Source organism: Takifugu flavidus, chromosome 4 (genome assembly GCF_003711565.1).
Source record: "Takifugu flavidus isolate HTHZ2018 chromosome 4, ASM371156v2, whole genome shotgun sequence".
NCBI classification, from domain to species: domain Eukaryota; kingdom Metazoa; phylum Chordata; class Actinopteri; order Tetraodontiformes; family Tetraodontidae; genus Takifugu; species Takifugu flavidus.
Window position 1 is genome coordinate 8,236,081 of NC_079523.1, and position 25,161 is coordinate 8,261,241.

General features: G+C 42.1%; 2 protein-coding genes across 4 annotated transcripts in view; both read right to left on the reverse strand.

The window, feature by feature from the left end:
- kcnab2a (potassium voltage-gated channel subfamily A regulatory beta subunit 2a) overlaps positions 1–20,654 on the reverse strand; it is a 47,082-nt gene extending 26,428 nt beyond the window's left edge. Inside the window, exons 1-3 of one of the 3 annotated variants that reach the window (XM_057031625.1) lie at positions 20,515–20,654; positions 6,017–6,182; positions 5,742–5,783 (exon numbers count right to left, since the gene is read on the reverse strand). In XM_057031625.1, the coding sequence (XP_056887605.1) occupies positions 5,742–5,783; positions 6,017–6,093 (119 nt within the window). In that variant the 5' untranslated portion in view covers positions 6,094–6,182; positions 20,515–20,654. Of the gene's footprint in view, positions 1–5,741; positions 5,784–6,016; positions 6,183–16,138; positions 16,439–20,514 lie in introns of those variants that run through there. The other 2 variants (XM_057031624.1, XM_057031626.1) reach the window with 2 other exon arrangements.
- Positions 20,655–20,845: 191 nt separating this feature from the next.
- On the reverse strand, positions 20,846–24,296 carry park7 (parkinson protein 7). Its single transcript, XM_057031629.1, has 6 exons — positions 24,103–24,296; positions 23,513–23,614; positions 23,334–23,393; positions 22,898–22,967; positions 21,642–21,728; positions 20,846–21,313 (listed from the first exon to the last, which is right to left on the reverse strand). The coding sequence occupies exons 1-6, from the start codon at positions 24,190–24,192 to the stop codon at positions 21,153–21,155; spliced, it is 570 nt and encodes a 189-aa protein (XP_056887609.1). The 5' UTR covers positions 24,193–24,296; the 3' UTR covers positions 20,846–21,152.
- Between the last annotated feature and the right edge of the window lie 865 nt (positions 24,297–25,161).

Sequence of the window (25,161 nt, forward strand, 5' to 3'; positions counted from 1 at the left end):
TGACCAGATAAATAAATATAATTATGCTCCCAGTAAAACCTGCTGCGAGTTCTGTTGCTTGTGAGGATGTTTAATGTTTCTCTGACCTCTAGTGGTCAACATAGGGAAATGTATCTTCCTGTTACCTGGCTTCGCTGGAACGGCACATCTCTGGAAAATAATATTAATACGAATAATTCAAAATACAACATTCAAAAGACCGTAAAGTTCACAGGAAAGTTATTTAGAGTATATGTATGAAGAGCTTAGTGGAGATCATTACAATGTGCATTAAGGTCTGTGAGTCACTAGCAATCCACATACTCCCAACAAAGGAGACACAGGGCTTCCTGTCTCACCTCATCCAACTTTAACTGGCTTCTTTTATGCAGAGTGGGCTCTGGAGTCAGCAGGCATTAACACTAGAAGCGTTTTCTGTGCTCAAATGGGCCTTTTAAGTAGCAGCACCATGTTTCAAGCGTAACTAAATGGTAAAGTGATACAATTTACAACTTTGAAACCACTTTTTCAAAACCTCTTACAAGCAAAAGCTCCTATTTATAACAATAACACTAACACAATTTCAGCAATGGCTAGAGGAAAAACATCAAATTACATTAAAGAAATTAACCTGTGACCTGCTTAATGTTCTGTCTGCTGGAAAAGGTGATGGCAGTGTCTAGAATAACTAAATAGTGCTTAACTATGCTAGTCCTTCTTCTTTACCATACATTTTAAATAATGATGAGCTTGGGAGGGAGGTTGTATGTACTCACTGATACAATTGCTACACTAATTACAGAAATGTGGGCAAGAACAAGTAAGACATGGAGGATGCTGACAGGATTTCCCAGTGTAGAACAGCAACTACTCCTCCAGAGAAGCACTAAAATAGAGCTGCCTTTTACTACACTGACTGATGACTTTACGTCCTTTTCTACACATGAACTCAAATGAATTATTTGCCGCTGACTGAGCTTTGTACAAGAGAGATGCAACCATATATAAGGCAGTGGTGACTGATCAACCCATACCTGGTGAGCCAACCACAAAAGCAATCTTTTTGGTTTTCTTAAAATGATTTAAACCAATGAACATAAAACCTAAAATGCGATTACTATTTTCACTCACTGCAGCCTGGTTATTCATCAGTGAAACATTTCAGTATGAACCTATAATATATTAAGCTTTTAGCTTCATAGTGAGGCTGCCTTTACAACACAAATGTAACTTTTTAAGAGGACACGTAACTCCTTAAGGAGCAGCCTGTCCTTCATTGACCTAGATGATTAAAATAAAACCTGAGCCAGTACCTTTGCATGATCTGATCAGAGGACAGAGGAAAGGCTGGAGTGATATTGATGAAGGAAAAAAAGCTGAATGTTTTGGCTCATCTCCTTCTACTGAGACCATTTACTCAGACGTGTTGATGGCCATCAACAGACAGATGTTTTGTCTTTGAGGCCAATTGCAACTTCAGAGCCAGTGAGGTTTAACTGAACACACCTGTTCAGCAACTCTTGAATATCTGATCTCTCTCCACCGAAGTCCTGCCATCACCTGCTGGTTCTCAGCCTCTCTGTCCAGGTCTTGAGAGTATCCATGTCAGTGCCGAGCTCTGCCTCCCTCTTACCTGTACTTCATGCCTGTCTGATAGGACACACACTCCTCCAGGGCAAGGCCGTTCATCTTCAGGAAGTCTTCCATGTTCTTAATCTGAACGGCAAGTCTCTGTTCCCGGAGTCTCTGCAGCTCAGCCTGGTCATGGGGCCGGGTCGTAGGCTGATTAAGCCCCTGGTCCGAGTGGTATCTGTTGATTCCACTGCGGATGCTCTCGCTGTATGTCATAGACAGCATCTTGCTGTTGCTGCCGCTGCTGCTGCTCTTCCGAACACCGCCTGGCGCTGCCGGTTTGGAAATCTGTAGGTTTTCAGGAGGATAGTAACTGGACCGGCGTCTGCCGGGAGGTCCTTGCGGACCTCCGGCATACCCTCCCGCAAACATGCCCCCTCTTTCTTTTGAGTTGCTGAAGTAACCTCGTGCAGTAAAGAATAACGTGGGGACACAGATGGAGAGAGGAGCCAGCAGGTCACAGCTACCTCCTTAAATAGCACCTGTTCTCATAAAAAAAACAGCTCTGCTGCTCAGGACAGCACACAGCCATGCATCCTGTAATCAGAGTACCACAACACCCTCCCCCCGTAAGAACACAACGGCAGGGTTACACTGACAGGAAGCTTTCAGGTACCTCTTTGGTGATTAAGGCGCAGGTTCAAAAGAGGGTGCATGCTATCTGCAAATTGGACACATTCAAACATGCGCAAAGCCAGACGTGCCACTGTCTCCCTCTGTGAAATTCCTGCTGACAAGAATTCTGTGTGTGTCCCACAAAAAGACACAATCAGCGGTGCTCACTGAAACGTGAACATAACACCAAAATCCCCAAGAAAAATGTAGTGTGAAACCCTAATTTGGGTTTAGAAAGTTGGCCCAGTTTAAAACAAATATTTTTAATATGCACAGTATTTGTATATGTTGTATATGTTACCGCATATAAAGGTTCAGTAGCTAGTCAATCATATGCAGTAAATGCATAGTTATATCTAAAGTTACGTCTAAAAGGGTCAGAATAAATGACAGATCAAAGATGTGTAAATTCACAAAAAGGAACATTTGTTAGGTAGAGCATCTTTTTTTTATTTTACAAAATCTATATCCATATTAATATCCTGAACCTAATGTGGCTGTAGCATCAACAAATTTATTATAAACAGAATTTATCAAATTTACCGTCTAAACCGTCTAACTAAAAACATAAATTTGACAATTTGAAACTGCAAAACATGAAATAATATTTCACTAGAGGAAATTAATAAATATGAATGAAAAACTAACTTCCAGATCAGGAAAGCCATCACTGTGGTGTCCCTTCTATATTTAATCGATCATATAAAAGTTTACTAAATCATAAAGCATACAAGAAGCATTCTCATCATTCTCAACATTAAAACTGATTCAGAAATAAGAATGAGACCAGCAGTAATCATTAATAACTGCAATGGTGGAATCATTGAATACGCAGACGTAAACATGTCAGTAACAAACCTCTAACAGGAGCACTTCTGTCAACTGTTTCCTTGCCTTCAGTGTAAATAAGAAAACACGCATGCAGCATGCATCTGCATGCATTCCTGAACGCTACCGACGCCGGACAAACGCTGCCAATGACTTCAAACGTCTCCTCCAACTCACCTGATTTCTTTGGGGTCGGCTCATGAGCGAGGATGTGGGGGTTCTTGCCTGCTCTTATAAAGACACGCTGCAGACAGCCCTAAAGTGGGTCCACCCAAACTGGGAGTGTCTTACTAGGAAACATCTAAACCAGTTATTGAATAAGAGAGTGCATCCCTTCCCTCCCCTCCTCACTCGGACCACACTCTATCACCACAGCTAACACCTCTCCACCTCCCCTCCCTGTCAGATCTCGTGGAAGAAATCCATTTATGTCATTTAGTGGCCCGTTTTGTTTCTGCTACCCGCAGCAAATAATATCTGCCCTGAATTATTCACCAAAGCTTTTGCGCTAAAAGCCTCTGATTGTTGTTCCACAGGAAAGAATACTAAAAGCTGGACACTAATGAGGGCCTGAGTGGTGCGTGCACACGCCGCACACAGGCTGAATGCGCACGCGTGTGCACAGAAGAGACGAACCACACACGTTCGTGTACCCCCATCATGAACATCATGAACGCCAGCAGTTAATCAAGCCGTGGGGCCTGTGAGTAACCTTTCTTTCAAGGGTCTAATTAAGGATGTCATATAAATTAAGAGCTCTAAAAATGGAGACATTAAGCATGTCAATAAATACAAAAAGTAAAGTAACTTCCTGATTCCATACATACGATGAGATCGCAACAACATTTTCAGTGAAAAACAACACGGACTGGCTATGACACAATGCACAAAGGGAGGCAGTATTGCCCTCTAGTGGTTGGCTGCGATGTTGACAGAAAACGCTCAATTATGTCAGCGAAGACCTGGGTAAAAATGAAGTGCAGACAAGTAACCTGCAGGCAGGAGGAGCCAAAGACCAGTGAGATATCAGGATCAGCTCAGGATTTAATGACCAAAGATGCAGATGCAGAATTACTATTGTCTTTACATACATACAGAACCTAATAATATAATCTGCTTACAGCATAACTGATGTGAACTGATGACAAAATACTAAACTTTCCCAACTGCACTTAATGACTGGCATCACTCCTAAAGGTATAAAACTGTCCACAGGGTTGTAATTGTAATGAACCTATGCCTCGGGCATTTTGGTTCTTTATTGTGACACAGACATTTGTCATGAACCAAATTTCATTCTTTCATTCTTACGGAAACAAACAGTCCCTCAAAATGGTGAAAGCACTAGAATAGGTAAAAATATTCTATGTCAAGAATCATTAAGGTTGCCTTAAAAACGGATTACAGTTTTTTTTAAAGCAACAGATAGCAATGGGGGGATTAAATCAAGCCGCCTTATAAAGGTCAGGGAATACGCTGGGTTGCACTTCAAATGGACAAATGTAAAAGGCACCAAGATATTAACCAAATAAGCAGCTTGTTACAATTTTAAAGTAACTTAATCTGCCGGCGATGATGCAATAAGACTGAGGAACATGATCCTAATCTAATGCAGAAGAAGGAATAAACACGAGCCTGGATGGAATAATATGTCCTCCTAACTACACGATGGTTTCTCAACCGGTGACATTATCCCAAGCATCTTTAATGTACCCTGCAGAAATTAAGACAAGACTTAAAAGAATTAATTTATTTAAAAATAAAACTGGTACTGCTTCAAAACGACAAGAAACCCAGAATCTCAGGGGTCCACATACTGTAGCTTGTTTCTGCATTCAATAGTAATGATGCAATGACAGGCAACACCGACACTGATTGAGAACATTTGCATTAGTTAGCAACCCTCCATTCTAAACTGGATCGCACATCACCAGCTGAAGACTTTGTCATCATGAGTGGAATATCCGGAGCAGTGGTTTACTAATAGATTAATGGCTGTAAATTGGAAAACAGGGGGCAGGGTTTGCCTCAGTTTATTACCGGCATAACAGACTAGCAGACCTGACCTGACCAGCTGCCAGTCCAAGTCATTTACAACACCTTTAATTTGTAAGTAAAGAGAGCAAATAGGAAAATGAATGCATGAGCAGCCAATGAACAAACAAACTAAAAATTATGAGGCGCCACAAAATATACCATAATATAATGAGGTTTAAAAAAAAAAAAAAAAGCAGGCAGCCTCACAGTGTCAGTGATATAGGATGACTGTTTAACAATGTATACAAAACCATTCAGTCAACAGAAACACAGTTAGCATTAGCATAGGCTACCAGCAATGTGACTTACCTGCTGTTCTCTTTACCTATACATATGCCTGCCACTGTAGCAAACAACAGTAACAATCCCCAGCAGGGTGTCCCGACGTGATGACACATAAAAGCTGCTAATCACACTGTGTGCTCAGTCACATGCCCGTTATACTCAATATTCTTCAACGCGTCAGAGTGGCCAGCGTGCTGCAATGTGAAGGAAGCGAAGGAAGAGTGCTTTGGAAATGTTATGCTCAAGAACAGATAAGTATGGCTAATTCAAACAAACCAAAATTCTCAAAAAAAAGCAGAGACAAAAGTAAATCAGCTTCTGCAAATACAAAGACATGTACATGACAGAGCGAGCCAGGCAGATACCTGTAGAACTGCAGCTGCCGTTTGGGGCTCCCATAACGTGCACTGAAGGCATTAAAGGAAGAGAGGAACAAGGGAAGTTTGGTTAAACCACATAGAAAAGAGAAAGTTAAAAGGGCAAATGTGACAAGGCACAGGGTGACGAAGAAAGGATTCAGCGCGTAAGTGAGGGAGGAAATGGAATAAAGTGCATTAGAAACTACAGAGTGTTTTGAGGTTGATGCTGCGGATCTCGAACCGCAGCTCTAAGAGGTTTTATCTGTTTAGTGTTCACTCACCTGTAGATCATGCCAGGTGAGCCAGTTTGTCGGAGGGAGAGGCGAGCCGGGGAGTCTGTGGTAGATTCAGGATACATGGAGGCGGGAGGGAAAGGGTGTGGCCAACCTGCCGAGGATGGAGCTCGTTCACGGGGACCGTACGGTGCAGTGGGTCACGTACGGGCGTCTGGAAGGAGCACACATGTCAAATCATGCATGTCTAGAATTGCACACTAATCTTAGCTCAGTCAAACATCTTTTTAAAAAAAATAAAAGGTTGATATTAAAACAAATGAAACTTTAAACTCCCAGGAATTTCCTTGACGTGCACGGAGCTTGATTCATGTGCAAAGAACTGAAAGTAATCTGCAACGTAAAAATAGATACCAATGGGACTGATTCATTTAAGAGTTAATTACTCTGTGACAACCCTGAAATAATAATAATACCAATAATAACACTAATTATTACTATTAGTAGTAGTAGTAATAGCATTATTATTAATAGTATTATTAGTATAGGCCTAGAATGAGTGTGCATTGGTGACACAGTTATTCTTTCTTTTAAAACCATGTTTCTGTCTGTTATATCATTACACACATTCTGCAGATATTTGCAGAACATATCATGTCTGCTATAGTAATCATTGTCATAAAAACAACCCAAAATGTCTATGTAACTGGCTAACACAATAAATTTGACTACTCGTGCATCCCAGTATCAGCATCAACGACCAGTTTATCTTGACCAGCATGTCCCACAGAAGGTCAGAAGCCTGAAAGGTAAAGTAACTGACACTGATAATATAGAGTTTGTGATGATGCCCCGCCTACATCCTGGAGATCTAGACTTAAATCCGCACAAGCACTTCTATTTTCCACTTTGGTTGTTTTAGGTTGACATTGAGGGAATTCTTAAGGACTTTTCGGAGTACGGAGCGGACAGAGTTGCTATGTGCATGCATTGTAAACACCCCCACGTCCTCTCCTTGCCATCCTCTGCATTGGCAGGAATATGTAGACAACCACACCTCCACTAGATGGAGTCCTGCTTTCACTCTGCAGACTCAAGCTTAAATATTAAATGATGTGCTGAAAGGAGCCACTGTAGATTCTCACTGCTGCACTGAGATGATCAGAACCTCCTCATAATAAAGTCCTTTTGACGCCATTTGGCACTACAACATAAAAAAAAATACTGCTCCTCAAATAAAACTGCAGCAAATCTACTTAACCAACATACGAGGATCTTAACCCTACATGCGCCATCCTCTGTGGCGAATGTGGACCGTGCATATGTGGTTGCACAACAGTAAACCTGTAGCTGGTCCACAGCTTAGAGAGACTTCACTCTATGAATAATTCAAAGAGTCTGCCCAAGAAACAGGCCAGCGCTGCACACAGACGGGCATCAAAGATGGATGGGTGATGGGTTAGGAAGGCACAGATGCTATTAACACACATTTGAAAAATCTCATCAGACGATTTCCAATCAACATAAGATCCTGAGGGAAGATGGACCACTGCTGTTTCAGCCCACTTTAGCCTGGTGGATAAATTTAAATGAGGAGTGCCGCGGAGAGATTGGCATCTATGTCACCCTGACAAAGCGGTGAATTGAGCAGCACCGTGCCACGCTACCCTATTTCACCAGTGGCTGCGCTCATGTGAGTCATAGCTCATAACTGACACGATAACATGAAGGTGACTTTGTCCTCTCATCACTTTTTCTTCGGAAGTGGATATATGACCCCATGTTTCCAAGGACCCGTTTAAAGCTCAGCGGTCAATTCATTTCAATCACGCCACAATGGGATATCCGTCATACATGCACTCAGGTGATGATGAGGGTGCCGTGACCCTGTGGGATGAACACCTTCATAGCAGATTTACTACATAGCTCAGAAAAGCCTCCCCGATGCGGCTCAGAGAACATCATGTGTTGGACTGAAGAGATATTAAAGTGCACTAGGAGCTTTTGTACGGTTGCTTTTGTAATGCCTTAAATCGTAGAGACAATGCTATGGATTGTACCATATTTCTTATTATTTACAATTACTATCTTATGAAAACTTTATAAGACAATCTTTGAATAAAGGGTGTATAGGAAAGTGTTTTTTTCATGGCACTTCAGAGACATTTTATAGTATCCACTTCTACCCATCTAATCTACAAAGGTTCTGAGAGAATTTGGGATAGAAGTTTATATCGTCCTTGATTTGACGGCTACAACATCCCACCGGACTCGCGTCTGATTATTTCAAAGAGCAAAGTGGCAGGGAAAACCACCACACAGGGCCCTCCGGGCTCCATCGCCTATTCATTTAGCCTCTGAAGTTAGCGCGGCGCCATCAGCTGTTCCACCCCTTTTGATATGGCTTCAAACATTTTGTTTGTACACCTGATCGCTGAGTCTGGCACGCAGTAGAGCAATGCAGCAATTTCAAAGAGATGCCTGTAGTGAGCTGCGGTTGGAGCTGCTGCTGCTGCTGCTGCTGACGACTGCAGCACTGCGGTACACGACGGACTGATCCTGGCTCAAGTTCGAGAGCTCAGATTTACTGCACTAATGGGCCAAGGTGCACTTTGCAGATTAAAACGCAGTTAGAACAGTGAAGGGGGCTGGAGGGTGGGGGGCAGGAAGTGTTGAAGGATGAAAAAGGAACGGATTTAGAAATATCACCTTTTATTAACCACAACTGGTCCTGAAAAGAGCTAAAGATGCATATAGACCAACAGATATTATATTTTATATATATAAAATGTAACTAACAGACATTATAGGCTTCTGTTGGAAAATGTTCTATATTTCCGGCAACATTTACATATTTTCAGACCTCATGTCCAGGCATCTCAGAGCCTTCAGAACGGACTTCCTGGTTTGTACAAGATCTCTTCTCCAGTACCCTGGAGCAAGTAGTAAGACACCCACCTCTGCAGCCGCTTGTGTGTTCAGTGTAGGATTATGGTTGAAGTGAGCATGGATTGATGCCATGTGGGTTCTGTTTTAAAATCCCAGTATCATCCAGTAGACCCCCCCCCCCAATAGAACATGCATTACTGATGCTAATGTTAGTCCGAAATCCATTTGAAAATAAACTTTAAACCATTAATTAAATAAACCCTTAAATTACAGGTAGCGTAAGAATGTCAGTTAAAAAAAAAGAAAGCAATTTGATGTACCATGTATCACCAAACATTTTAAAATGATTTAAAAAAACAAGCATTTTCATATTCTCTGTTGGGCTAGTTAGTGAATATCCCAGTGTCTTCCAAACAAAATGCACAAGTGAATCACAAAAGGTTGTTCTTCATATTTAAATCCACCTACACCCAGCCTGAGTGTATTCCCTCTTGAGACGGAGCTTATGTGAGCGAGAAAAGCGAGCAGGCATTGCTGGCCTGGAAAGCGCAGCACGGTGTTGTGTAGTATGTTGGCAGCTGTGGAAAACACACATGGACCCGAGCAGATGGCTGTGGAAGAGGGAGACAGGCTAACAGACGAGAACTGCCGGGGATATCCTACATGGAGTTCAGTCAGGCAGAGTGTAAGAGGGAAGCAAACTTAACCTCATTTTCCATCAGCCAACAGAAGAGTCCAACAGAATCTCCCCTTCGTTTATGACATTTAATGAATCAAAGGAGAGGAAAAACCATCCTTCCCCCTCTATCATCATGCAGCTTCATAAGTGGTTTCCTCTGATAGGCTATGGGAGGCCCTTGATTACAGGTCGCAGCTTGCGAGAGAGAAATAAAAAGTGGAGAGCAATTTGCATGAAGTGCATTTTTGTACAGTAAAATGCAGTAACAAATCCTCCTCCGACCAGTTTAAAGCACGACTTGCTGTCAGAGGTCAGTACATTCTGGGTCAGCTGCAGCTGTTTTTAGCTCTTTTCATTCTATGGTCAAACTTTAAGCCACGTCAATCATCGGCTGCAACTGGGCTAATGTAGGGAAATATACGCTGAAGTAAAAATCCTTAAGACGCAGGACAGGAAAACCCAATTTTGATACTATTTTGGTCCAAACCCCATTTACATTTCACTCACACAGAATTTCTATCTGCAGAGAGAGCGAGAGAAAGAGTCATCAGTCAACATGAGATCTAACAAATACACTGTTATGTGGTGTAAACGTATGGGCCCAGGCTGCCTGTATCACCAACAGCACCAACATGAATCAGCAGTCTGTGTGCCCTTGCCCATCACTTTACATTGGGCACTTTGGCAAGTGAACCTGCATTAAACCATAGTGAAATTATTTAAACGCTAGTCTTGTTTACGGACCAGCTAGATAGATAGAAATCATGAGAAAAATGGCAAAAGAGACATAGGGAGGTACTCTAGCAGAGCTCTGGGCCTGTGAGACTGACATAAGGCCTGTCCTGGTACTGCAGAGGAAGGAAAATGCTGCAGTAAACCAAGAGCACAGACAGACACTGCAGTAGAAATATGAAACCATCTTTTTCTTCCTCTGGTCCATCACAGCAAAGGAAAAGACAAATGACACATGGTATTTGTACTGAAAATGTCCACAGGCAACCTGGAGGTAGAGAAACATTGTGTTGGATTGTGATGGTCAATAAGCTCTAAATGTAACACTGAGCAAAATTGAACAAGTTAACTTTAAGGGATGACTATGCTTAAATAAATTGCTTGAAAATGAGTAATATATGTCACTTAAGTACGCCCGCAGGTCCTTTCGCTACACCTACTACGTTTTATACTCGCGATGTTAGTGGCAGTTATTTTGTACTCTTTTACTCTTCAATATCAGCGTCTTTTGCATCACTATGATAGAAAATATAGGATACCTGGTGTAGTGAGAAAAAGAATCATCTCAACGTCTGAAATATACAGTTGGCCAAAGAGTTAAAAAGATATTGATCAGCACAACTATAACAATAGTCATTTCATTTCACACTCCAACTAAAAACATATTTCAACCAACAAAAGAGAGTGAATAACGATGCTTCAATAAAGTCTCCTTCTCTGGGAATCAGCTACTTAATGTTTTAACATATGCAGCATCCCTAGAATAACCTGATCAGGACAGATGGATGACAGGGATAGAGTACAGAGTTGCATTTGAAATTTGCCACAAAGTCGGTTTGAGCAGACCGAGCGGCCCTATGAGACTGGTGACATTTGACACGCCTTGTAAGGACCAAGGGAGTAAAAAGAATGCCTTAAAAGAAGGAAATATATGGAAAAGAAGATCGAGACGTGCAGGAAGGTGTCTGCATGTGTGCCCGCGCACACGTGCTGAGAGGGCACCGCTAAAGAGGAGGTGCACTGTGCTGCAGAAGAGCTTCTGCTCAGTGTGATCAGTCCCAGAACTGCTCTCCTGGCCTGCACGCTCCTCAGACGTCAGTCATTACATTCCACATACTCCTTGAAAGCAAAAGGAACCTATAAGCATGGTCAACCTGCCAATGTTGGCCACAATATGATTAAATATTAAAAAAACAACCCACTTTCAGCTATTTTGAGTGCTTATATACAGTAGTTTTTACCCTGTGTTCTGCATGTGGGGCTAAACGCTGCCTGGAGTTTGCTTGGTTTTTATTTATTTATTTTAAAATCGAAGAAGCCTTTTCTGTGACTAAAGCTGACAATGGCCTTAGTTTGTGCTGTTTCTGCTAAATAACCTGGCTCTATAGATGAAATGTTTTCCGTGGAGGCACCGAAACACTGACAGCACGCTGCAGTCATCGAGCGGCCCAACATTCAAGTAGACACGTGAAACAGTGGAATTCCACTCTGAGCGTTTTTCACATTTTCTGCCCTGTCTCTTCTTCTCACCCCCCTGCTTCTATTTTTGTTCGGTGCCATCTACACCCCAGCGCATAAAATTTGCATCATCACATTTTACAGCTCCAGTTTTTAGATTTTTTGGATTATATTAGCCCTGTATTGATGCAGATTCGTCTCAATTGTCATGATCTAATTGGAATTCCATCTTAGAACATATCAACAATGTCATCCATTTCAGGACTACTGATAAAAATCATCCAACTTATGAGCAAAGGTATAGGTCTTAGTCTTTTTATCCACATGTATGTACACAGCTCATAGTGATGGTTGACTTGGCAGGGTCAGTTTTGGCACAAATACCCTACCTCCGTGCATATGCAGTTGTTCTATGAGGATAATGTCAATTAGCGTTACATCCTTATGTGCTTCACATAGATTTTAATCAAGCTATGATAAAGACAAACTAATCACTACAAGGTTATGCCTGGTCTGTGTGTTGTGACTGCCATTCAGTAATAATGTCAGTGAACCTTCTTTGCAAAGTAGGACGAACTTAATGGCTACAAGGACGTGCCCCAACGATGACTGTATAGATCCATCTAACCATGCTTTAATGTAGCGGCTATTTAAGGTTCCATAAAAAGATTGACAGCCAGTGTCCATCTACGTCTTTTTTCATCACACCACACCATAGAGCTCAAGCAGTCATGCATGCAACTAATGGCAGGTTTTCTGAAGCATCAAGACTTGACGTTACGTTGTTTATTCATCTCCATGTATCTGCTGTTGGCAGAGCCAAGGCCAGTTCTGTTCAGTACTTGCTTACTATTTGATTACTGTATCCCCAAAGAAACAGCTCTTCTGCAAAAAGTACTGGCCCTCAGACAATGTACACACCATCCCCGATCAAGTCAGCGGGTGTAAACTCTGACCAACTGTGACTGTGTCCCTGTCATCCTAAAACCCTGCGCAGGAACTCACTGAGGAGATTACAGCAGACGATCCTCCATCATTGCACCCTTTGCACAAGTGCAAACAGCTTTGGCATGAGGGGGTGTCAGTGTGTGTTTTATTCAGAAAGGGAATCTGAAATCAGGGACATCAACTGTAAACACACCAGTATGTGCATTCACTATGAATCAGATGATCACTTCAAGGCCCGAGACGTCACGAATGTTTGAAAAAAACAAAAGTGTTTTTATATATTTGTACTCACCTTCGATTATCTTTCATGGAATTCTTTCTTGGAAAAAAATGCAGCCATATTGTATTAGCAGAATGTGAGACACCCTAACGTTCACTAACATTTACTGTACCTCTGATCTGTACAATTTGTGCCTCCTATGGTGGAGTCCATCTGCCTCCCATGCTGGTAGCTTATCCCAGAATAAACACTCTGCTTTATTTTCTGGACCAGGTATAGGTGATAATAACGTGCTGTAAGGTTGTCAATACTTTTCAATAATCATAAAAGACAAATTAAAATTAGTAGCCAAGTCTTATAAAATGTAAACAAAGTAAAACAGCTAATTCAACCTGAAAAGCAGCCATGTAAAATGAGTAAATTGAAGCTTTTAGGAGGTTTCCTTCTCTTCTTCCTGCACTCTCGGGTTCTCTGAATTCTTCACTCCATCTATTCATTTTCCCCTCTCCTATATCTGTGCCTGAGAGCTATCTGCTGGGTCAGCTGGCCCTCTTTTATCACTCCATCACAGACATTAGCACCAACAAATCAAAAGACCTGAAATGGGATCATTTAATTTCACGTGTTAACGTCAATAAATCAAATATGTCCGACGTTATTACACTACTTTCAAAGTTGTGACCATTAAAGGCCCACCCAATCAAAATGTTCTATATAATTGACTAATATTTACGACATCACCACAGCCGCTCGATATTTTGCACAATAGCTATTCAAATGCACAAGTCGTGTGTCCTTCTGGATCTCTACAGGGAAAATTCATTCAGAAATAAAACCACATTCACACAGAAAAATTATTTGCGCACGTCAACCTGAACTGACCGAGGACGGCAGACCAAAGATCCAGCTGCACCAGAAGCATCATGTGGGCCAGCACATTTTAACAGCCAGCTTTAGTGATACAGCGGTCCAGATATGAGGAAGAAATATGTTGCCAGTAACCCAAGCTGCCGCCTGAGAGCGTGTCGTCATTCAAAACATTTCCAGAAATATGCAGGCGCGACCCCAATGACTTGTACATCACTTGCCTTGTTTTAAAAGTCTGACAGAAAAGTCAACATGCTCAAGACACTCGTGACTCCCAACGGGCAAAATGCTGCAATACTTCAGGAGTTGCCCACGTGGTGTTGCAGCACATTATGATTTATACGGTTTAACATATGTAAGTGGTGAAAAGGTGATGAAGCAGTTTGCAGAGTTACCACAGAAAGATCTGTTCAGTTGAAAAACATACGCATCAGGTTGTTTGGGGATTTCAAGTTGCTCCTAGATGTGAGTGTGTGACTAAATGATGTGTGTGCTGTGACAGACTGTTAGCCTATGCAGAGCATATTTCTGCTCTCACCCCATGACTTCTGTGAACGACCTCAGCAGCCCCCGTAACCATGACGAGGACAAGAATGGATGGCCTTATTCATGGACTATCAGGTGCAAACCAGTGTTTCTTATCCAGCATCCCTTTAGTGAACTAGTAAAGACTGAACTTATATGATCCTGGACGAGGACCGGCAGCCTGCAAGTAGGCCTGGACTGAATCCAATTATATGATGAGTTGGGTGACAACTTAATCCAAATGAGGCAGATCAGTGTAAATGAGAAGTGTGACTACACCATTTTACTGTCTGCATTTTTGCATGCCCATAAGGCTCTGGTGGTTCATAAAGCTTGACCTCGTAATATTTATGTTTACTAAATTAAATGTTTGATTTACATAACTGCATTAATGCCAACATGAAACTTCACACAGATCTATAAAAGAACCTTAATATCCAATGAAATTGGTATCTCTAATTATGACATAATTTTTGACTTAAGCGTAAAATTCATTTTCAAATACGTCAGCGGAGACCAAAACAATACTTGTATGTAGTAGTGTATCGTGTAATAGTGTATTGTGATAGTGCATTACCGCATTTCAAAAGTTCTGTCATTTATTTTCCTACTACAGGCCTGTTGTGTAGCAGTGTCCTTTAGTAAATAACACATTTGCCTGGCAAAGATACATGTAACGCACACGTGTCCATAGGTTGAGCATCATCCAGCTTACAGGAGTGGTCAAAATAATATACCCACTTATGTTGCTCTAATGTTACTTATACCCAGTAGCCAAAGGACAAGAAAGAACATTTGAAAATTTTAAAACCGTCCTTTCCACAACACACTCTATATCAGAGATATATCCTATTTTGGGGAGTGAGCTCTCAACAGTAGCATCAACTAAGGTATTGTTTGTTCTTCTGGATCCAAGAGTAATTATTATGAATGACGTGACATGAAAATACTTTCCAGATGAATCGACTTCTCCTCTCTGTTGTGTGATGGGATGCAATTGAAGACATTTAGTTTTAAGTGCAAGTGGGGTTCTTTAATGGATATTCAGAGCTTTTTTCTCCTCTCCCTGAAACAGCAAACACAAGTCCAACACCTCAACACCTGTTACACATGCTAGAATTCATCCTTTAAAACTAGAATATAACCTACAAACTTTAGGAGTCCAGACACATAACTAGATATATCTAGCAGAAAGCACACGTCAGCAATACCTTTAACATTTTCAACTGGATTATGCAGCGTGTCTACAAATACATGCACACCAGGCATGCATGGATGCAGACACGCACAAAGTCTGGGAAATATGATAATGCAATATTATATTAACACATATAAGAACAATGCTTTAGAAGTGTGGTCACTGGGGATGACTTTTAACTGGGAGGTTTCTACTCCAACATGTGAGATATAACTAGGAATACAAATACCATTAACACTGAACCAATTCTCAGTTTCATTATTCATACACCCTTTTGCAACAAGAAATAAATACAAAATCGGCTGTTTTTTTCCAAATCCTACAATACAGGGGATATTATTTCCCTCAGAGTGTTTTTTTTTTATAAAGTGCCTCATAGAGGTGAGAGTAATCCAGTGGAGACAGAAGTAAAAGCAAAATACATGCCAGCAAGGCCATAATTTTCAGTGCAGCGAAGGAATTATTGAACGTACTGACAGCTCGGAGACAATGAGGGAGGCAGATAATCTACTGCTGCCATAGTACGTATGAAAGTTGCTACACAAAGAAAGAATGGCCTCCTCATTCTAACTATTGGTTACAGAGTAAAGTGACAAGAGGCTGGAAGAGAGAGAATTGAGCAAGACTTAGCCAAGATGCTCCTAATACACCCACCTCGGTGTGCTCCAGATTCCTGACACAGCGATCAGGCAGAAAATGCAGAATGCCGCAGCTGCGATGGAGATGCAACAGCCAGATTGATCATGGAAACAGTAAAGAGGAGGAGGAAGAGCAGAAACAATACAAGTCTGGCAAATGGGAGCTCCTGCTCGGCTCGGATTAACGTGCGAGACAGAAAACAAGGGTACAGGAAGAAAGTGGCGAATGGAACAGAAATGAGGGGGGGTGGGTAAAGGGAGTGAGCCGAAGAAAGGAGCAGAGGAGAGATGGAAGAAATGCGTAAGATTTGAGAGACAGTGAGCAGAGCATGCTTTAAAGGAAATGCCCCTCCCTCCCTCCCTCCCTCCCCGCTACGCACAACCAAATACACACGCATAGAAAGATGCTTCCTCTGCACTGTCAGCATTCAAGTAAGCAGGCTTCCAGTGAATCACAGGGAACTGGAAACGGAGAAAGAGGGGACGGGTGGGCCAGAAGAAATGAAGCGGGGAGCATGTTGGAACAACACAGGGAACATGTGCTTACTGCGCCTTACACTGCGCCTTACACCGCGTTCATGCTCCTTGAGAACTTAAGAAGCGGCGGCCCCACAGTCCACACAACCCCGTGAAATAGAGAAGCTTTTTAGTTCCGGAAGATAAAAGCGAAGGCGTCAGACTTACAAACACGCAGCCACTGACAGTGGCTGCAGCAACAAGTCTGATCCGCCATTGCCTTGAACCCAGTCTAATATCTGGAACAATGATGTCTCTCTGAACAGTCTTAAATGGAAGCTGAATGTGCTGGTTTGTTGTCAGGATGGTGTGCCATCCTGTGTACGTATTTATGCGTGTTGCCTAGAGGGGCAGCCCCAGCTCCATTGTTGCGCACCACTGTCTCCGGCTTTTCTCTGAGGTCTAACCCAGTCAGAACATCTCAGACCTCTGCTTGTAGCCATCAAGGCATCAAGCATGGCTGAGCGTGCGCTCAGCTCTCATTGGGCCACAGTCACAGATCTGTTAGCAGGAGGATGGAATAGCTGTTGGAACTTCACATTCACAATGGCAAACTTCTGTCTTTGCAGAGTAAAATAGCACCGCACAAGTTTCCTCTTCTCCTTGTGAAACTGTCGTACGTAGTACCAGGGCAACGGTTCCTATAAATAAACTATGAAAATATGCAATTGCAAAAATATCTGTATTGGTGTTGAAACTATATTTCTCCGTACATTAATATTAAAATATAAAGAAGCAGTAAAAAACAAATTTCAAGCATTTTTGCATAAATACACAATGGAACATATTCAATATGACCTAGAAATACAAGGTTATAGCCCCGCTATACTCTGAAAGCAATGAGACTAATATTGTACTAGAAGGAAAATGAAGTCTATATTTAGACCGTTTATCACCAGCTTGTTTGTCACGCTTCTCACTCTATGGTCTGCATGGCGGACAGCCATGTTTTCACTTCAACAGGAACACAGTCAAAGTGTCTGATGGGGCCAAACTGACTCCACACAAATGCAGGTACTATAGTAGCAAAGCCGACTACTCAATACTGATTTACATTTGTACATTAAGGTGAATCAGTATTATATATAAAATCAACAAATTGTGTAGTACTGCAAATACATAGGACTGAGATATTTATCAGCACCATGTCTCATCCATATACGTCATTAGCCACCGTTATAGATCATTAGCTCTGCTGGGTTGGGTTTCATTGGCCATTTTTTTCCCTGAGACGCATCTTTCTTGGACAGAAGCAGCAGTGCAAGTCCCACCCTAGTTAATGACATTCAAGCTGCATTTGCACCAAGCAGAAAATCCAGCAGTGCGTCAGAGTAAACCTTGACCTGGCTTCTGTGAGGGTTTTTTTCCTGTGTGTTGTCACATGGTGAGAGATAATAGAAGTTTGGCAGCCAAATAACATCTGATGCGCTGCTAATACTGAAATATCTTATAAAAATGGAAACGCATGGAGCGGCCCATGCAGCTCAGTGGAAACACAGTTCAAACCCAGGCAGCGATAACACAGTGAGTAACAAAGCCCCTCCTTTCTCTAGAGGATAGGAAAAAGGACACGTGGGATTAATTAAAATCAATGTTTAACCCTGGATGGGTCGCCAGTCCATCGCAGGGGCACACACTCTGTTCACACACACACTCACGCCTGAGGGCAATTTAGAACGGGTGTGTGTTTTTTCCATTTCGTTGTGCCCCAACACCACCATGCCGCCCTAATAAATATCAGCTTTCATCATTTTGGGGACTGTCCCTCATAAAAACAATTAAAGATCAAGTTTTGGCAATGCCTGGAAAGAAGAGGATGGACTAGGATTTTCTTTGTTCCTTTCCTTTGCTGTTGGGTAAATAATGCATCATTGTGAACTTGGAATGCGGAATTATTCAAATTTTAGTATTTGTTCTAGTTAAAAAAGTGTGCAAAAGTGGTTTTGGTGGATGCAAATGAATAACCTGCATAGAAACAGTTGCAATATAAATATTAGCACACAATATATAGCTTCTTTGAATCTATAAGGAACTACCTAACTATACTTCTTTCCACATTGTATGAACTATAAACCTGTAGAAGAGATTGAAAATGAATTAGCTGATATTTGAAAAATGTCTAGTAGTACAAGTTCAAATTTATTTATCCCCCAGGGGGCAATTTAAACATTTTTTTCTTACTGCCAAAGCATCTTGCTCAAATAAATTCGGAAAGTACAACACACTAATTGCATCATTAGCTAAACCAATGACTCAGTTACGAGGACTTCTGCCTAACCCTCCCCCACTCAAGCCTTCAGTGCCCCATCCAGAAATAGGGAGTCAGGCCCGGAGCTCTTTACTGTATAGCTGCTCAAGCAGAATAATTCTAGCATGTTATGTGCAACAGTGCAAAATGTTAATGTTCCAGAAATATCCATCAGAAAAATGTAGGATTATTGAGAGCATGCAGCACAACGGTCATGAGGAAGCACAGATGAGACTTGGATGTTGAAAGAGGTAAAACATATTTGCCCACGATGACTCGGTGATGATGTTTCGACGTGACAGGCACAAGCTCGTCCAAAATGCTGAGGACAGACAAGAACCCAAACTGAGCAGAATCCTTTTATAACGTACCTACAGGTACGGGTCACACGTGGACTTGAACGCATTTTGACTTTGATGTAATGTGATTTATAAAAGTAACTAATGCGTCCGTGGCGGGTTGTAATGGGAGCAACAGCCCTGCAGTCGTTCTGACTCACTTTTGTTTGGTTCCACAATGGTGGAGGAAAGGTGCATTATGCCTTCTTCCTATTTCAGACACGTCTTCCCGTTTTGTGATTAGTCACTTGTGTGTTTCTGCATCATCTCTTTCGGTTTGTTTTTTTATTTTAATTAAAAAGCATGACTTGCAGGTGGATTCCCAGCAACTGCAAACGCTGTCTACACCAGAAACCAACTCACATTTCCTGTGAAATGCTGGGTGACAGAGGCGATATTAACGCCTCCCATCCTTCCTGTTTCAACCCTTTAAAAGAAAAAAGAGCCTCGGTGTCACTTAGGGTGAAACTGTGCTCTTCTACTTTCATAGATGGATGACAAACGCGAGTGTCACCGAGGACATGCCTGCTGCACCAGCCTGACCTCAACTTCACCAATATGTCACTCTGCGGCGTCGCCCGTAATCCTTTAATTCTGAACACGCCGACAGGCGCACATGTTTGACAGCGATTATTGTTTCCAGCTGTCACGGAGACGCCTCGCACTGATGGGGGAATTAACCTGGCCTCCGCCGCACTGTAGCGCATTTAGCCTCTGTGCGCGGCGCGGTGCGGGGCGGCGCGGCACGGCGCGGCGCGGTCTGACTGCGGCGGCGGCGGATGGTGAGCCTCTGGAACCTGACGTCTCGGTGTCGGCCCACATCTGCAAAACCAACTCCCGCCGTTGACGTACGACGCTCCGTCCGCGGCTTTATATGATGCGATTTCATACCGCATCTTATATCCGGGAGCATCAAATGAACGCACCGTTTCGTCGGCGTCGGCTCGAGTCGCTGATGTCAAACCGTGGATGTGAACTTGAGACTCTTCACACTCGGCAGGGTAATCACGGCTACGGATTAAACAATCAGCCACTTTTCATCCCGTAACCCTGCGCTGCTCTCGTGTTATCATTAACAGGCTCTATTTCAGTGTTTCGTTAATGTCGGCACCGTTTAATAGCCAATCTTACTTGCTGTGATGATCGTTGCGGAAAGTGCGTTACCAGCGTTTAATAGCCGGCACGAAAAATCCCCAGCGCCATGTCTCTCGTTCTGACAGAACCTCAATGTAGACAAGGCTGCATAAAATGAAGACGCAAATGGATAAAACAGAGGCCAGTTGCTCTTACCTTTGGCGTTTTTCTCTTCTCTTTTCCACTGACAGAAGACCCTCAGGATTTTGTTGCTCTGACACAACTACCACGCGCTGCATTAGACCCCGCCCCTCTTAACAGCGGCCGGCACGCTATTGGTCGGTTAGAATACAACTGCAGCCGGGCATTAAATTCTGATTGGCTGTGACGTCTGCCAATCTGTTTGGATTCTGCTTCCCGCGTTCGAAACTGTTCACAATGCATTACACGATATAGCCTATATTTAGTTGTCAACAACCGCTGCAAGATAATGACCTTCAATTAGCAAAAGAACCTTACGGGCAACATATACCTGTGGAGACGGACGCATCTTTGACACAGCAGTGTTTTAATAGCTGAAGCTATTTGAGTGGGGGGGTGGGGCATTTAAATAAAATAATTTTAATCTCTAGAGCCACTTTAGAAGATATACGCATTATGTCGCAGAATGGTATCTTTCATTAGTATGCAAGAATGACATATGAAGAGAACAAATGAACACAGAATGAATGAACCAGAAGCGGCATCTCCTCTGGGAAAACCATTTGTCTCATTTGACTTTGATTCTTTGTGCCAGCTACAGTCGTTTAGCCATCTTGTGTTGATGCTGCCAAGTTAAGCGAAGACGTCTACAATCAGTCTTTCATCATAAGAGGAGCTTTGACTTGTGCTGCAACCTCTGCCCCCATGAGCTCTTCCACTATTGTCAAGGCGAACTCAAAACTGGTGCCTGGCCCGCGGCTGGTGATGTAATGTCCATCCTTCTGTACTCGAGCCTCTGAATATTTATAGTGGTCTAAAAAAAGGCAAAGAGCAATACCGTAAGAATCACAACAATGCAAGTGCTTCCAGCTATGGACTGAAGGATGATCATTAGACATCCTGTTGAGTTGCAAGTGCAACACATTTTGCATAATCATTCGAAGTGGTCAGTTCCCTATAAAAAAATCACTGCATTTGCCAGACTCCTGTGATTGTCTTTAGCGGTTTTACTATTAAATGACCACTATAGCTAAATAGCACCACCTGCTGCCCTTTAAAACAATTACATGTATTAGTGTTTAAAATAAACTATATAAAATGAACAATTTAAGTTGCCTTCTCTTCTATCCCCTTTCATTTACCTCCAGTCATCATCTTGTCCTTCATTGCAGGATGTGTCGTCACTGTACTGCCATATCCAATACCATGTGCCAGAAGAGCAGTGGGACCTGCAGAAGGGCAAAGCTATTTAGGTCCCGTTTCACCATTTCCTCCTATAAAGTGTCACCTGACTTTGTCAGATAAACATCTGTATAAAAGAAGAAGTAGATTTAACAGCTCTATTAATCCTACAACTCTTCATTTTGAGCCGTACAATCATTTCCAATTACACCGCAGGTCTAAAAAAACAATGGATGAAAGGCTGCAGTTATGAGGTAGCTCTGAATTAACAATTCCCAAGTACTGCAGAGAGATCATTTGAAAACTGTTAATAGAAGGCTATCGATTATGCCCATTGGATGGCTTCCCGTGCAGTATAAAGATCACACTTTCGCCTGGCAGAACAGGAGCCTGGCAGCCAAAAACAAGCTTCTCCTGTTACAGCCGGTTCCCCACCCAGGGGACACCAGAAAAGCTTGTGAGAGGCAGAGAGGAGAGAAAGGCTATGACATCCTCCTGATATCCGATGAATCGTAAAATAAAATTGGTTTTCCAAAGTTCCGTGGACACGACCTTAGAAATTAAATGGCTCAAAACTTAAAAGGAGGACACAAAGGTACATTAGTGCATCCACCCATTTCTCTGGTGGTGGGTTTGGTCCGTTTGATTGTCCTAAACATCAGGATAATTCTTTTCATGTTGGGTCACAACAGTGGGTCTTGCGGGTTCATTAAAATGTGTATTCCTGTGAGGATCTGACTCCTTTTCTAGGACATCCTTCAGTCCACACCACTGCATTGGTTCCTGTCCCTGTTAAAAATGTCCTTCAGTGTCCTTTCTCTCAATATGGAGGTTGTCTAGCAAAATGTCAGCACTTGTGGGCAAACCTGGGAACAGATATTAATCAAAGCCTCAACCTTTCATTCCAAATGCCAAAAAAGGATTCTCAAATGAATAATGACAATTATTTAACTGGTTCAACTGTTGAAGCAGCAAAGGTGCATATTAAACTATTTCAAGAGCACGCCTAATCAAATACCATCCAATATTATAGGTTAGTACAAACCTCCATTTTATTTTGACACAAAAACAAGCACCACAGTCCTCACGGTGGATAAATCCAAAGAAATAAGACCAATAATAAAGGGGTCACACTCCGGCATACTTTACTACAGAAGCATGTCAATATTAGGCCTTAGCCTTGTATAATCATAATGTTGTTATTCACAAAGTATACCTGCACAGATGGCTGCAATCAGACCGCTCCTGCCATCCTGATCCTTCAGCACCTCCTTTACTGCAGCAGACTACAAAGAGGACATGGAAAACAGGTGAATTTACTTTTGCAGGTTGCGTCATTTCTTATTGTGCCCTCAATCTCCAGACCTAGATGGAAACATATAAACCCTACAAACGTCTGAAAACAGCAAGCATGTCGTCCGTTAGCCTCCTATGTTAAATTCATAGAAAGAAATCTATTTTTATGCAGCCTTTTAGACATTAAAGTGACATTTATTTATAAAGGGCACCTTCATCCCTGCACAATCTGTGACCCACAGCAGGACGCACAGATCTTTCTGAACCCACCCAGGCTGGTGCAATAGTGTGTTATCATGGGGATCTTTCACAGAGGATACTGACACTTTAAAGTCATTTATCTGACCATTTCTCACCTCTGCCAGATTCTGAGCACCTGGCATTCCTCCTGGCAGGAGAACAACATCATAAGGCCCCTAAAACACAATAATCAGGCATTGTGAGATGTGTGCTTTATTCCCCATTTGAGACATTGAACATAAAGAAGAATAAACCTGTGAGAAATGAACCAGACTATTGTTTTAATGTTGCCAACCTGTTTGCTGGCATCCTCCAGGCTGGCATCAGGACAAATGACAACGTTTCTGCTGCACTGAACTGGCTCTTTTCCCGTCAAACCTGCAACCGTCACCGCAATCTCCACGTTTGACAGGGCAAAACAGAAGGACAGCATTAGCACAAAATCCCGACATGGCATCCTGTCTGCTGATGGGTCGTTATTATGAAGGCGATCAAATGGCGGAGAAGTGCAACCACGTTAGACTTTGACATTTAAAATGACCTGGATCCAAACTCACGTTGGCAACTTTATATATTCCCTGAATGCGACCGAAGGTGACTATAAGATATCAGTAGATGGGAAAAAATAAACTAAAAAAGAACGTCACCAGACAAGACCTTAACGGGTGAAATAAGCGAGCACATTGGGCGATGTTAACGGATTATGTAACCCATGATCGGCACGTTTTATGGGTAATACAACTTAAATCATATTAATTATGAAGACTAACTGAAGGTAAGTTTTAAAGTTCATGTTAAGTTGTTAAATAACAATCACAAGTAGCACTGTTAGCTAGATACGCTAAGTGCTAATAAAATCAACAAGCTGACAGGTGCGTTACAAACCCCGGCTCTACGCATGATGTCCACGGGGATGACAGTTTCCATCTCCTCTGCACCTTTAGCCAGGATAACTAATGCTCTTTTCGCGGCCATGGTTAAACTGCACAGTGCAACGAGTGGGAAATAGTGCTAAAGAAATCTGCAGAGACAAATAAAACATTTCCTCTGCGCCTCTAATCTCTGCGTGTGGGTGTCGTCACAGCGCCGCCCCTCAACGTTTAGAAGCAGAATCATACGTTTTATTGGAGGAATTATATGTGTCCACAGATTGCAATCATTCCCATACAACACGCAGACACTAAAGTAAGAGCTGGAGATTTTTATAAACACTTCAAACGAGATGATAATGAGAAAACTGTGTCTCGAGTAGAACACGCAGGCCAACGAAACCGGAAGTGCAGACAGTTTCTATCGTCCGTGCGTCTTTGGACTATACCCGTTTCTAAATATGTCATAATATACGATGCACATTTATTAAGAAGATAATCTTAAAATATCTTGCTAAATATCTTGTTGAAATCAGCTAATTCAAAGCAGCATGATATCACCATGCATTTCCAGTATTTCTGGTGCTTTGGCCCTTTCTTCTACTAAGGTATTTTAAAAAACCTTTTAGTAAACAACATAAAACAACAAAACAATTTAGACAGTTTGTTCCTCATTACTACTTTACATGAAGGCAATTTAGTAAACTCTAAGTCAGAGAGAGGTAGCTTTATGTTTAGAGAATTTCGACCATAATGTTAAATTGCCAAAATACGTCACTAATAGAAAAAAAAAGATGTTGGATATCAAGTTACCAGTATTGTAGGTCACTACATCATTAAAGTAGGTTATTAGACAGAAAGTCCAGACACATTGCACAGAAATAACTATTTTCCTTGTGAGTGACATGCAGGTATACGTCCCTGGTCGTTTTCATTTATTTCCAGCAGATGGCGCCATTGACTAAAGATTCTTGCCTATGCGTCTAGAAGTTGACGTTAAATAAACCTGTGAAATACTGGTTAAAGTCAACCTAGAAGGCACACAGAACTAGTTAAAATGAATTTATACTCTGCA

Coding starts and splice junctions, on each gene's coding strand:
- park7 (XM_057031629.1), bottom strand. CDS start 24,192: ATGGCCGCGAAAAGAGCATTAGTTATCCTGGCTAAAGGTGCAGAGGAG. Junction 23,394..23,512: donor TGGAGGATGCCAGCAAACAG/GTTGGCAACATT, acceptor ATTGTGTTTTAG/GGGCCTTATGATGTTGTTCT. Junction 22,968..23,333: donor GTGCTCAGAATCTGGCAGAG/GTGAGAAATGGT, acceptor TCCTCTTTGTAG/TCTGCTGCAGTAAAGGAGGT.